This window comes from Mustela putorius, unplaced genomic scaffold, assembly GCF_011764305.1.
Source record: "Mustela putorius furo isolate JIRA1106 unplaced genomic scaffold, ASM1176430v1.1 tig00000813_pilon_pilon_pilon, whole genome shotgun sequence".
Classification (NCBI taxonomy): Eukaryota; Metazoa; Chordata; class Mammalia; order Carnivora; family Mustelidae; genus Mustela; species Mustela putorius.
The window spans coordinates 1,262,430-1,277,355 of NW_025421485.1; the positions used below are offsets into that span (position 1 = coordinate 1,262,430).

At 38.2% G+C, this 14,926-nt stretch overlaps 1 protein-coding gene across 5 annotated transcripts in view; it reads left to right on the forward strand.

Annotated features, from left to right (window-relative positions):
- The window catches only part of NBAS (NBAS subunit of NRZ tethering complex), a 316,898-nt gene that overhangs the window by 131,321 nt on the left and 170,651 nt on the right, over nucleotides 1-14,926 (forward strand). For all 5 annotated transcript variants that reach the window (XR_006608058.1, XR_006608057.1, XM_004745820.3 and 2 more), the window contains 2 exons: nucleotides 8,101-8,234; nucleotides 13,526-13,588. Coding sequence is in view for 3 of the 5 variants with exons in the window: in XM_004745820.3 (XP_004745877.1) it covers nucleotides 8,101-8,234; nucleotides 13,526-13,588 (197 nt within the window). In the remaining 2 variants the exon portion in view is untranslated. The remainder of the gene's footprint in view (nucleotides 1-8,100; nucleotides 8,235-13,525; nucleotides 13,589-14,926) is intronic.

The window sequence follows — 14,926 nt, forward strand, 5'->3', positions numbered from 1 at the left end:
CCCACTGAGCCACCCAGGCGCCGCAGTTAACATATAGTCTATTATTAGTTTCAGAGGTAGAGTTTAGTGATGCATCGTTGGCATGCAACACCCAGTGCTCATTCCATTAAGTGCCCTACTTAATGACCTTGCCCCAAGTTAAGCTATACCCCCACCCACAACACCTCCAGCAACCCTCAGTGTGTCTCCTAGAGTTCAGTGTCCTTTTTTTAAAGTATCTTATTTATTTATTTGATAGAGAGAGCGCGCAGAGCATGAGTAGGCAGAGCAGCAGGCAGGGGGAGGGAGAAGCAGACTCCCCACTGAACAGAGAGCCCGTTGACAGGGCTCGATCCCAGGACCCTGGGAACATGACTTGATAACCTGAGCTGAAGGCAGACGCCCAGTCATCTGAGCCACCCAGGTGCCCCTAGAGTTCGGTGTCTTTTATGGTTTGCCTCCCTCTCAATTTGACATTTTTTCCCCTTCACTTCCCCTATATTCATCTGTTTTGTTTCTTAAATTCCACATATGAGTAAAATCATAGGTTCTCATGTATTCTTTAAACATGTTTCAATTCAGTCCATTTTTTTTTTAGGAGTTCATGTTTCTTTATTCCAAAGTTTGTTGACTTTCTGTTTCTGTTGATTATATGTATTGATATATGTCAAGATGAGAAAAACTAATACTTGATAGAGCATTGAATTCTATTATAGACAGGCTCTGTACAAGTGTTAACTCATTAAATCCTTATAACAATCCTGTGAGGTGGGTATTTTTATTTGTCATCGGAGGGAGAGAAAAATTGTGATACAGAGCGGTCGGTCAGGCAGTTGCCCAGGGTCACACAGTAAGGAGTGGAGTCTGGATTCACACGTGGGCTGCTGCTTCTTCTTCTTCTTTTTTTTTTTTTTAACACATGGGTCTTCTAATTTCACAGCTGTGTTCTTCATCATTAAGCTTTACCCTAACACCAGCAGAAGAGGAAAAGATTCTTGCCCCTTAGGACCTTCAAAATATAATGAAAATCTTCATATTTATGAAAATATTTATGAAAATCTCATAAGGAAATCTATAATTATTCTTAATAATTTTTATATTTGCTTGAGAGTACTATATGGTTGACTCTCAAACAATGCAGTGTTTAGGGGCACTAGTCCCCCACCCCCTGTGCAGGCGAAAATTTGTGCATAATTTTTGACTCCCCCCCCAAACTTAACGATCGGTAGTCTACTGTCGACCTTACCAATAACATAAACAGTTGATTAGTTTTACAAAACAGTAAGCTAGAGAAAGGAAAGTGTTATTAAGTCATATGGAAGACAAAATGCATTTACAGTACTGGATTCTGTTTATGAGTAAGCGGACCTTCACAGTGCCGGGGTCAGCTGTATTTATAGGTCTGTACTTCCGCGGGATTCAAATGGTTGTTCAGATTCAGTGGCCGTAAGTCATTTTATTAAGTGCAGCATATTTTTGCAAAGTAAATAACCTCTTAATTTAGCCATAAATCAAATATGTTGTTTTAAGAGATGGTGGCTCCCTTTCTGTTGGAGGGGGCTCGAGCAGGAAGTAGGATAGCAGCGCCACTGTAGTCCTATTCAAAGCCTTGGATTGGGTTTCAAGCAGAAGCCATGTAAGGCCCCTTCCGATCCTAAATTCTAAGTGAGTGCACTTCCTTGAGCTAGCCTGTGCAGCAGTCTGAAGTCCTCCGAAGTATATGGCCACAGACCATATAACCAGGATAAAAACAAGAAAGCATTGCTTAGTTAACCTTACACATTTTCTTCATTTCTGAAAAAGGGTTGTTTGTCAAACATGTCTCTGTTCTTTGGCTGTTTAAAATTTTCCATCTTCTCATAGGCAGTTCCCACTTAGTATTCTGATTTTGAATTGGGTGGTTTGCTGTTGGCCGAGGGTGGGTTACTTCTGACAGCGGAGCACTGTTCGAGCAGCAGGATGGATTGAATATGAATGTTTTATGAGGAAGAAAGAAGTGACTTTAAATTCCTTCCAGTAATCTTGTTTGTGATTCTTCTTCCTTACAGAGCCTTGGAAATCCTTTGTGTGTCGTCAGCTTTTCGTTGTTTTCACTTGGCAATTTAGTATGTGCCTTTTGAATAAAACATGCAGCCGTTTGCTTCTGTTGAAATATGTAAACATCAAAGCAGAAAACAATGGGGTTGCTGGGCTCCTCCTTTCCAATCTCTCCTCTTTATATCTCTCTCAATATTATCTTTCCCCAACGGAAATTTGATCCTGTCATGATCTGTGGGAAACCAGTGTCTACAAGGTAAATGTCGGGCTCTCTGGGTGGCTTAGAAGGTTCTTTGTGGTCTCTTTCCAGTCTGTCTGTTTAGCCTCATTTCCCTCTGAGAGTGGCTGTGCTAGTCCACTCACACTGACCTTCTCAACCTGTCTTCATGCTGTCTGGCTTTTCATGCCTCTTTTTGCTTTTAGAGACTCTTTCCTTTGTTTGGGGTGGTCAGCTTCCTTTTTCTTCCCTTTACAGACACCTGTCTGTCCTTCAAGATTCTCTCTGCTAGGAGACCTGTGACTTCTCTGTGCGATGACAGGTCTTGTCCTTGCCTCTATAATAACCCACATCACACTGTGTCATAATTCATGTTCGCGTGTTTCTCTTTTCCTCCCTTTTTTTCCCTACGTGTGTTCTCTATGTCTCAGGCTTCTGTGTATTACCAGGAAGTCAGCACTTTGCAGAGAGTAGGTGCTTAGTAAATTTAGTCAAGCAACTGTTGGGTGAATGATTGAAACTGGGTTTCATGATGATGCTCTAGACCATTTGCTAACATTTGTTTGCTTTATTAGGATTGTGCTTGGAGCACTGTTTTTATTTTATTTTACTTGACTCTTCACGGAAAGAAGGTACCTTGGATCTGCCATGAGTCAAGCACAGTGTTTATAGAATATAGCAGGAAACAGGAGCAATGGTTTCTGTATCAGGCAGCTCAGGCTAAATTATGCTGCATTAACAAACCATCACCAAATCCGAGTAGTTTAGAATGACAGACATTCATTTCCCACAGGCACAGTATGGGCTGTGGTTGGGCTTCTGCTTTGTTCCATGTCTTGTTATGACTTGGCTAAAAGACCAGGCCCCTTTCTAAGCTGTGGCCCAGGACCGAAAGAGCAAAGCAGAACCACACAGTGACTCTTAAAGCTTAGCTCCGAGTGCATCAAGTTACATCATCTCTTTTTTCACAGTCCAGAGGAAGTCTGAGCCAAGCCTGTTGTTAACGAGGAGGGAAGCATAATCCTGTCTTGGAAAGAAGGGAGTGAGCACTCGGGAACAATAATACAAACACATATTTATCCTTTTAACTGTAACATGTGCTTCAAACTCTTCCTCTCCTTTATACCATCCTGATTAAGCACTCCTCTGGCTCACCTGTGATGTTAAGCTGTTGCTCTTTATTTGCATGGCCCTTTGGAAAGTGGAATTTACAGAGGAACATAAGCAAGTCTGGATGAAGGTGATTTGGGAATAAAATACTCTGCCTTCTTGTATTGTTCTCAGTCTTCTATGCTAGCATTTCTTTTTTCTTCTTCTTCTTTTAATGCATTGTGTATGGGAGCTATGGGCTTTAAAAAAAATAGAGTTTTCTAGGCTGAACCCAGATACAATGGATTAGAATTTGGGGGATATGGAACTGGGATATGCATTTGACAATTTATCCAGTGATTCTGATAGAAAGCCTCTTGATCTGTGTTACAATTATTTCTGCATGTTGGTTTGCAGTTCCTGCAGTTCTCATAGTGGCGAAGGTCACTTTCATCTGATCAGGAATGGAACTGTCAAGTTCCAAAAGGACTCTCCCACTCCCAATTCTCACATGTTCCTGCAGTGCAGTACTCCAGGGCCCCGAGTTTGGAAGCTTTGGGTGCAGACCTAGGCCTGTGTGCCAGCAGTGGTAGAGATGGGAGAGTCTACATAACAGTTGAAACTCTTGCCTGCAATTTCCTGCTTGCCTGCTTTGGGCCCACACTCCTTAGGGAATGGAAAAGTGCCTCTAGAACTGTGCTGTATTTAAAATTTTTGCCAGTGTGGTAGGTGAAAAGTAATATTTCAGTGTTTTTTAAATTTGCCTTTCTTTAATTATGAGTGAATTAGAACATTTCCTCATACATACGAGGGAGCTATTTCTTTTTTGGTGAATTGTCCATCATGTCTTTCCCCCATTTTTCACTGGGACTTTTGTTCCTTTGTGATTTTCTTTTGTAAGAAATTCAGATTTGTTGGTGTAATTAGAGCCCCTTTTTGTGGTATGTATTGTGTATATTTCTCCCAGTTGGTAGGGTGTCTTTGGACTTTGTTTATGGTGATTCGCGTCAGGCCAGAATTTTTATCTTTTTATTTATGTGTAGTCAAATTGAACAGTCTTTTATTGCTTCTGTATTTTGAGTCATGGTGAAAAAGCCTTTTCCTACTCCAGTTAAAGAAGAATTCACTCATTTTCATTCAGTACTTTTATGGTTTTATTTTTATGATAGATCAGTAATCTACTTGGAGTTCATTCTTTTGTATGTGAGATGTGAATCTAATTTTTTTTTCCCCAGATGTCTACCTAGTTGTCCCAGCACCATTCATTAAAAGTTTTGTCTTTTCTTAAGTGATTTAAGATGCCACCTTTGTCATATACCAAATATCCATTTGTTTATTCGTCTCATTCTAGAGTTGTTTTTTTAAAAAATTTTTTTAAAGATTTTATTTATTTATTTACAGACAAAGATCACAAGTAGGCAGAGAGAGAGAGGGGGAAGCAGTCTCCCCGCTGAGCAGAGAGCCCGACATGGGGCTCGATCCCAGGACCCTGAGATCATGACCTGAGCTGAAGGCAGAGGTTTTAATCCACTGAGCCACCCAGGTGCCCCTCATTCTAGAGTTTTTATATTGTTACTGGTTTGTCTGTGTACTAGGTGCACACTGTTTTATTTTGTATCTTATTTTATTTATTTATTTATTTATTTATTTAAGAGAGAAAGAAAGCAAGCAGGGCCAGACACAGAGGGGGAGGGAGAGGGACAAGCAGACTCTTTGCTGAGTGCAGAGCTCCATATTGGGCTTGATCTCAGGACCCTGAAATCATGACCTGAGCTGAAATCAAGATGCTTAACCAACTGAGCCACCCAGGTGCCCCTAGAGTGCACTGTTTTAATCATAGAGATTTTATAATGGGTTTTAAAAATCTGGTAAGGGTAGTATTCCTTTGTATTTTTTTTCCCCCTAGGTTTTTTTTTGTTTTTTGAACTTTTTAAAAAGATATTCTTACATATTTGTTTCTCCATCTGAACTTTTGAACAACTTGCCTAATTCCATAAAATAGCTTGTTGGTATATTTACTGTGAATATATTAAAGTTGTAAATTGGTGAGACCAGTATCTTTATAATGTTAAGTCATCCTATTCAAGAAGAGGGGGTATCATTCTGTTTGTTCATGTCTTTTTGTACTGTCTTTCAGGAGTGTTTGAAAATGTTCCTCATGTAGGTCATGCACATTTCTTGTTAAATTTATTCCTAAGCATTTAATTTTCTGTTTCTATTTTAAAGTGACGTTTCCCTACCTTCACTCCTCTGTTTGTTGTTTTTATATATGAAAGCTGTTAATTTTGTATGCTAATTTTGCATTCTGCCACTTCACTTAATTTTTTGTATTGCTTCATTCTCTGGGGTTTTCCAGGTATCATATTTTATCATCTGTTCTTTATGTACTTATGTGTAGTCCATAATTTTAAGACCATTTTAAAAAGCCAAATTATAATTTTCTTAAATTTTACCTTTGCTCTGCAGTATGGAAAATAATCTGCTGCCCATGGTGGGGAAGACTTACTGTATTCCTAGAAAGTTTTAGAGGCGCTCTCTTCTTTTGGCTTGAGGTGGGGCAGATGATGGTTTAATAGTTACCACTGAGATATTAGGACAGGAATGATGGAAATAAGAAGTGTGTCTTACACTTTATGAAGTTAGACATCTTGTAGAGTTGAACAGAGCAAGAATAGTAGGAAGTGTCTTAAAACTTTGAGCATTATGATTCATGTGCATAATAGATTGTTTTAAGAAAGATTTGCTAAATGGCCCAGGAAGAGAACAAAAAGAAGCCGTAGGAATACAGAGGGGAGAAGGATCCGTGTTTGAGAGTATCATGAGGACGTGTTCCTTAGACCAGCATTTATGGAGCTTATGCACAAGACTAGACATCCGGAAAAGCCCGACTGAAGTCAGGGCAAATAGATATAAAGTGGGATTCTCCGGGAGGCTTTAGATAGGGCAAAACTAAGTTTTTGAGAAGACGTTCCATGTAGGAGTAGAAAAAGACAAAGAGACAAAAGACTAATATCGTGTTTACATAAGACAAGTAATTTCATTTGCATGAACTAAAATTTGCCTAGCGGTTCATAGGACAGGAAGGGTGAGTTGGCGCCAGGCCGTGGAGGAACTGGATGGAAGGCTTATTCTTACCTTTCACAGTGTAGGCCTGCTAAGGCTTACCAACAAGGTTTTGAACACACGTGATCAGCTGTGGATTCTAGAACATTTAACTTCCAAGTGATACTTAAATGTTGCAGGGAGGGAAAGATAGGAAGCCAGGAAATCAAGAGAACCGTCCCAGAAACACAGAAACACAGGCTTCTGTTTCAGTTGGTTTTCCAATGTATTCCTTTCACTGAAACTGCTTTCAGTTTTTTCCTTTTCCTGTATGAGTTGTTTACGACTGTAGTTTTCCTCCATCTCTCCCATTCTTCCTGTATATGAAGGAGTGTGAGAGACCATGTCGCTTCATGTGGGCCTTGGGACCGGCTGCCTGCATTAGGCTCCCGGCCTGGCCATGACCAGCCCTGCACCTTGAGCAAGTGACATGTCCTGTCAGTGCCCCAGCCTCCCCTTAGGGAAATGGTTTGAGGAATTAGGAATGAACGCTCAGGAAGCACATAGAAGTAGCACTTGGCACATGATAAGAAATCAGGAAAAAGTAGTGATTTTAATTAATTTTTAATAATAATTATTTTTACTGTGTTCTGGCTCTGTATCACCAGTCTGTCACTTGGCAACCTTGGATTACTCTGTCACATGTTGATGTCAAATTAACGCCATGTTTTTTTCTTAACCCCTTGAAGAAAGGTACAGAACTCCGTTAACTCTGCTGCTTTGGAAAACTTCACTTCCCACTTGAATGTTTCTTCTTCGCATTTATTGATATGATTTTTCTACTGAGCAGATGCCTTGTTTGGCAGCTTCTCTCTATCACTTTCTTCAGTTTCTACTAAGATGTTGAAAACCACCAGATCTTTATTATGGAAATTGCTTTAAACTTATTTTGTCATTGAATAGGGCTCTGAGAGCGAGCATAGGTTAAGCTTTTCATTTTGGTGTCTTCTGTAATAATGGAAGCACTCTTCATGTCTTAATTTCATCCTCACAACAATGATTTTAGGAAGATGTTAATATCCAGTGAGCTGAGAAGTAGAGATGAGAAAAACAAGGCACAAATATAGTATGTTTGTATTCCAGAAAATAAGAAAAAGTCTGGTTTGCACTGGTAAGTTTGTATCCTTTAGAGACAGTGACCTGTGGTAGCCGGCTTTCTGCATCAGAATATGTTCTGTGATGCTGCACTGCAATGTGACTTGTTTCGAATAATGTCAGTGCTATTTAGTTACATGACTAATATATAATGCATCCTGGAAAATAGTAGGTTCAAACATCTCTGAGTATTAGTTAAGGAATTTTATATATTTTTGTAATTGAAACACATAAAATTTGGCTTTAGGGTTAGAAATGCTTTTAATGAATTGCCTTTTTAATTCACTATGTTTCTTCTATCTACTTTATCCTGAATGGGTCATAAATTGAAGAATCTGTTTTTAGCAGATGCGAAGCTTATGGGTACAAATTATCTTTTCTAGCTGATTCTGTAATTAAAATGTGATTTCATTTAGAATTATTAAAGACCCCAAAAGTCTGTAAGCTAAAGAAAAATCAAGATTTGTTTTTGCAGCTGATTAATGGCACTATTTAATATTCTATTGACAGTTGCACTGGGCTATGGAAAAACTGACTGTAAATCTACTGACATTTAGTACAGCATGCTTTCTTTTCTCTAGCTGCAGCAAAAAATTATTCCCGATCAGGACCAACTGATGGCAGTAGCTCTGGAGTGCATCTACAACTGTGAACGAAATGACCAGCTGGCTCTTTGCTATGACATATTAGAATGTCTTCCACAAAGAGGATATGGGTAAGAACCTACAGCGTGCCAGGCTTATTGTCTTTTCATCCTACCAGCTAAAATGAAAATGTTGCTTCCCAGAGGGTTCATTAGACAGAATTTTGGGCATATAGAAAATATACAGAGAAGAAAATGGAATCATCTGCAAACCTGTTGCCTAGAGATAAACTTCTGTTTTTCCAGCAGTGTTTGAGCAATCACTATAATTTTGCCAACCTTGATCAATTATCCATCAAAGAACAAAAATATCACAACCACCACAACAAAAAGTACTTTGCATCTAGAGCATAGGCAGTGATGACTCTGTTTTAAATTGTTTCTAATTAAGCGTTTTTCGTATTTATGAGCTTGTGGTATTCTGCGAATTATTTGTTCTTGGCCCTTGCCTATAATAATCGTGTTCAAGTAGTAATGTATGAATATACATAATTTTATTTTACTTTGTTTTTCTTTGTTTTATTGAAATATAATGAACACAGAGCACTGCATAAGTTTGAGGTGTTCATCGTAATGACTCGACGAACATCATGAAACGACCACAGTTTAGTTAACATCTGTCATCGCATGCAGATACAAAAAAAAAGAACAAAAAGTTTTTTTTTTAAAGATTTTATTTATTTATTTATTTGACAGAGAGAGATCACAAGTAGGCAGAGAGGCAGGCAGAGAGAGAGAGAGGAGGAAGCAGGCTCCTTGCTGAGCAGAGAGCCCGATGCGGGACTCGATCTCAGGACCCTGAGATCATGACCTGAGCCGAAGGCAGCGGCTTAACCCACTGAGCCACCCAGGCGCCCAAGAACAAAAAGTTTTTTTTCCTTGTGATGAGATCTTTTACTTTCATAACAGCTTTCATATATAACATATCACAGTGTTTTTGTTGTTTTTAGTTGGTTTCCCGAATTGTTCCTTGAGTAGAACATTGTATGTCATTGTCCCCCATACATACTTATCTTAGACCTGGAAGTTTATACCTTTTGACTGCCTTTACCCATTTCCCATGCCTTCCACTCCCACCTCTGGTAGCCACAAATCTTATCTTTTTCTGTAAGTTTGTTATTTTTGTTGTTTTAGGTTCTTCTTCTTCTTCTTCTTCTTCTTCTTTTTTTTTTTTTAAGATTCCACGTATAAGTGAGATCATCATACAGTATTTGTCTTCCTTTGTCTGACTTTTTTCACTTAGCTTAATGCCCTCAGAGTCCATCCATGTTGTCATAAAGGGCAGGATTTCCTTTTTTTTTTTCTTTTTAATGGCTTTCATATTCCATTGTGTATATGAAAATGGCAGATTTTTGTGATTCATACATCTTTTGATGGGCCCTTAGGTTGTTTCTTATCAATCTCGGCTACTGTGACTAATGCTGCTCCCTCTCTCTTTTCCTTCTAAGGAAATTTTAATTTTCTGTGAACTGAATGATAGAGATCACCAAGTTTGCACCCCATTGTGAGATAGTTTCATGCAGTCACCAACGGTACTGCAATCAGATGTGAGTTTGATGGGTAAAGGATATTTGCGTGGGACTGAAGTATTCCCTCAGCAAGTTCATTTATTTTTTTTTTTGTCATTTCAAAAGGGAAGTTTAGCTTTCGAAAATAGAAGCTGACTGCCGTCACCTTTAATTAAGCTACCAGATGTGCTGTCACAATCAGCCTGGTGTTACATGCCTCCTGTGAGGTGCCAGTCTGAAGTAAAGGTGTTCATTCTTACTCTAGTCAGTCCTCTGGGCCTTCAGGATGACAAGCGGATGCAGAGAAGGGGGAACAAGTTAAATCACACCATGAAGGAAACGGTCAAGTAAATGCAAAGTGTGAGACACTCTCCAAGTCAGCTGGTCCTTCCACTTTGTGAAAAGTCTGTGTCATGGAGATGCTGATCCAAGATCGAGGAGTCTAGGGGGTGCCTGGCTGGCTCAATCAGGAGAGCATGTGACTCTCAATCTCAGGGTCATGAGTTCAAGCCCCACATTGGGTATAGAGATTACTTAAAACAAAAATTTTAAAAAAGATGGAGTCCAAAGAGACATAATCCTCTCCTAATTTTTAGCTATAAAGTAACATATGCACATAGTGAAAGTGAAGAAATTGAAAAACTTGTAATTGATCAACAGCTGTTTGCTGCCCCACCTTCCCCGTGTCTCCTCACAGGAAACACCAGCTTAGAGAATGTGTTTCTTCTGGTCTTTGCCTGCCTCCTCTAAGACAGCTCATGCGGTGGCTGCAGTTTTATGTGATTGTTGACTTCTTTATGGAAGTCTACCCATCCCCCATACCTACTTCTACCATTTTTTCAGTATAATTAGGGTAGCATTTTCATCATTATATTATGTAAATATTGTTTCTACAGATCTGGGTATGATTATATTCCTTTGTATGCAACTTTTTGTTTTTCCTGTTTTTCTTTTTCCCCCTTTGTTTTTAGAAATTTCCTTTTCCTTTTTTGTTGTTTTGTTTCCATTTATCTCCTTCCCTCTTCTGATGGAAATAGAAAGCTCTTTTCTGTAGTCAGACACATCTCAGTTCCTTCCCTTTTCCCCATTTTCTCTCCCTCTGTACCTTTTGGAACATCCTTCTTGGATGTCTTTTCTCTTGCTTTGATGTGGGTTAATTGTTCCATATTCTGTACAGCTGCCATCCTGAGGCTTGGGTTTGTCTCTCTCTCGTGTTACATATTGCATTTCTGAAATTTCTTTTCTCCTTCCTTTACTTATTCTCTCATTTTGATGGAACACAATCTTAACAGTTTCCTGTCAAAGATTACATGGAGGCATTTTTTTTTTTTTTAAGATTTTATTTACTTATTTGACACAGAGAGAGAGATCCCAAGTAGGCAGAGAGGCAGGCAGAGAGAAAGGGGGAAGCAGGCTCCCCGCTGAGCAGAGAGCCTGATGCGGGGCTCGATCCCAGGACCCTGGGATCATGACCTGAGCCACCCAGGTGCCCCTACATGGAGGCATTTTTATTTTAAGACCGTTCCATGTGAGAGAGTTATCAGAATTGTCCCCTGAACTTGGTAGAAACCTTGGCTATATACAGTTCTAGGTTTATAATCTTTTCCTTGTGAGTTTTGAAGGCATCAGTCTTGTCCCCTCCTCCCAGGATTGTCAATTAGTCCTACACCATTGTAAATCACTACTTTCTAGATGGCTTTTCTTCCTTTTTGGATATCTCCGTGCCTTCTCTTCATCTCTGATGTTCTGAAATATCGTAAAGATGTGTTTCATCGTGACTCTGAATTTGTTATGTTGTTCATTTAGACCCCCTGTTCCAATTTGGAAAATCCTGCCCTTTAGAGCTTTGGGAAATTTTCTTACATTTTTTCCTTGATAAGTTTCCTTGGTAATTTTATTTGTACTCCCTTCCTTTTTCTTTCTCTATTTTTTAATACTTCTTTATTTACTGCCTTTTTTATTCTTTTTCCCACCTTTTGATCTTTTGTTAAATGATCTGGGAGTTTCTTCAGTTTTATCTTTTCATCCATCTTTTGAATTTTAAGATTTATTTTGACTTTCTTATTTAAATTCTAAGAACTTTTAAAATAAGATAGTGTCCTACTCTTGTTTCAGAGTAGGAAACTCTGTTCCTCTGCTCCCTGCACTACACGCTTTTTCACCACGGTCTCTCATTTTTCATATCCTGGTTGTTTGTATATCTGCCTTCACTGTTAGGGACTGTCCTCCATGTTGAGTGATTCTTGATCATTAATTTATATCTAAGACACTAAGAAACTGATTGTAAGCCTTGTGACAAGATAAAGCCTTTTCAGTGTAGGAGTGCTTGAGAAGTCGCCTCGTATGTGAGCACCTAGCTTGTCCTCTTGTTTAAGCTTTGATTTTTTTGTGTGTAGGTTCATCTTAGATTCTAGTATGTTACAGAAATGTTGGGTAGTTTAGAGATCCTGATCATTCATCGCCTCATCATGGGTCTCAGTACTGACCACCCAGAAGGAATCCAAGCAGTTAGACTTGTCAGTGGTAGAGCTGAATGGAGATTGTGGTAGCGCTTAATATGTCTTTGCCTTCCTCCATCTAGGGTTAGGGAATCTTCATGTAGGGGGCCTCAGCACGTGTTTATTACCCAGACTTACAAAAATATGACCATAGGTTATCTCACATCCTTAGTAAAGACTGGCAGGAATAGCAGGTGTGCCTCTGGGAACCGTAGGTATCTCTCTGAGAGATATGGGCTGTCAGTAGGTAGCAAAAGGCTGGTAAAGGCATTGTATGGACAGATTTTGTAGCGCAATGTCATTACTCATCATTTAGAAACCTCAACCCAGTGGCTATCAGGTGTTAGTAGTAAAATTGTTCTCCCTAGAGGGTAAAAAGAGATGCAGAGGCTTCTCTTAATGTCTGTGACAGAGGGCAGTAGTGGTGGGAAGTCTCTTCCTTAAATGGCTTTGCTGGGAAACTTGATAGTCTGTCTTTCAGCTTTGTGCCTCCTTTGTTGTCCTTGAATCAACTCGTCAAGCTCATTGACTCCCAAGTGACACGTATAATTTTTAGGAATAAGTGTTTTAGACCTTGTTTTTCAGTGAGATCAAACTAGCATAAATATCAACTAGAGCTAATCTATTAATTTTTAAACAGTAATTTGCCTACCATGAAGTATCAATGAATGATGATATTAAAAGAACATATTTTATGTAGACATTATAATTACAGAATTAGTGTGTTTTTGAAGAGAGTGTAGGCTAAGAAATCTTGGCTTCAGATTAATGGTTTCTTTTGATCTAACAGACTTTTTTGTAAATACAAAAATAGATTGATACTCTGTTTTCCATGTATTTCTTAATGATTATGTTTCATATTTACAATTTTCTAAGTAACATTTTTAAATTAACCTACTATTAAAATATAGAGCTTCCAAATATTTTCTGTAATTCTCTTCATGCCAAGTTCATCAATTTTATTCTGCCTGTGGTTCGTTGTTCATTTTTAGTAGTTATTTTTTTTTAATCACTTAGGAAATGAACACTTATTTAACCTAATTAATTTTTGTGCATCTTATGTAGGCAACATATTCCACTGGCTAAACAACATCTATAGTAATTATGTTTATGGATGTCAATTCATAAAGGAAAAACCCTGTATTTTTTTTTTTAAGATTTTATTTATTTATTAGAGACATAGAGCACAAGTAGGCAGAGCTGAAGATGTTCAGAAATAAGACCAACATTTTGCCCAGCAATGTAATATTGTTGTATATTAACTATAAGGGAAACATCATATCTTTTTTCACTTGAGTATTATATTCTATGTAAGAAACTACTACTAAAACTTAATTTTTTTCTCTTAATCTTTCAGTCACAAAACAGAGGTAACAAATGCTCTTCATGACATGGCAGACCAACTGGAACAAATTCTCAGGTGAGAAAAATGTTAGTCTGTTGGCGGTGTGCTGATGCACTACAGTAACGTTTCTGCCCAAGAAACGTTACTTTTCATATGTGCAGTGGTCGATTGCAGTTTGACTTCCTATTTGTTTGACTCTCTTGGGAGTGAATTTTCTTAATACAAAGGGATCGCTAGCTGTGGTAGGGTAATTAAGAGCCTGGATTTTGAAGACTGGTGGACCTGTGTTCAAATATGGGCCTGTGACTCAGAAGCTGTGTACTCTTTGAACCCTGGGTTTTCTTATTTATAGTATCTAACCCATGAGCTAATGGGATTCATGTTAGAGTAACCATTTAAAGCGCTTCCTACCCATAAGGTACACAAGAAATGTTATTTCCTGCAACAGTTATTATGTCTGTCAGCAAATAGTGTTTGTTATACTCCTGACTTCCGTTTTTTGGGCATATTACCTCTGATAGGATATCTGGATTAGATCAAACTGCACTAGAGCTTTCAATGAAGCATGAAACTTTCTGTGTTGGAGCCTGAAATTCCTAATTTGGCATTTAGGAAGTCAAATATATTTTACTAGCATTTATATGCATATATGAAGATGCTTGAGTAATTTTAAATAACTGTATTAAAAATTTTAGGACTAAAAATTTTTTCCAACACATAATTATAGAATTATAAGGTAATACCATCAGTTTATAGTGGCGATATGAATAGAAAAGTATAATAATTTGGAGTCTACTAATTAGAAGTTTTATTCATTGAATTTAAGGGACTTGAGTATAAAAATATTTCAAGTTGTATTTAAGGAAACAGTGTTTTTGTGCCATATGTGTATGGGAGTTGAATGAAGAATCATTCACTATCCTTAGGACCTCTGTTTCTGTATTTATTACTACCTTGCTGCTTGTTACTTTGTGTCCTGAAAGTTATATAGTTTTTTTTTTCCTTGAAAAATTTTTAATAAATCAAGTTCTTTCTTTTCAACCTTAGCTTATTTTAGATTGGCTGTGTTTCTCCTATCTCTGGTGTCCTTGAGAAGTTGAACATAGTTTGAGTAAAATTTGGTGGATTAAGACAATATGGATTCATTCCTTACAAAGTTGCATGATTACTTTTTTTTCCGTAATGAAACTGAGAAGAGTGATCTAAAAAAGATATGGTGAAATACTGTGAATTTCACAGAATTTCATGGTATGTTCCTGGGTGTAACCAAGAGTGGTCTTGATATCACATTATGCTCTTTCTACCTCAAGGAAACAGTTATATGTGGTCAGTTTCTGCATGATACCCACGTCTTTCCCTGTTTAGTTTAAGTTAATGACCTTTTAAAATAAGAAATTTTTCCCTTTTCCACCG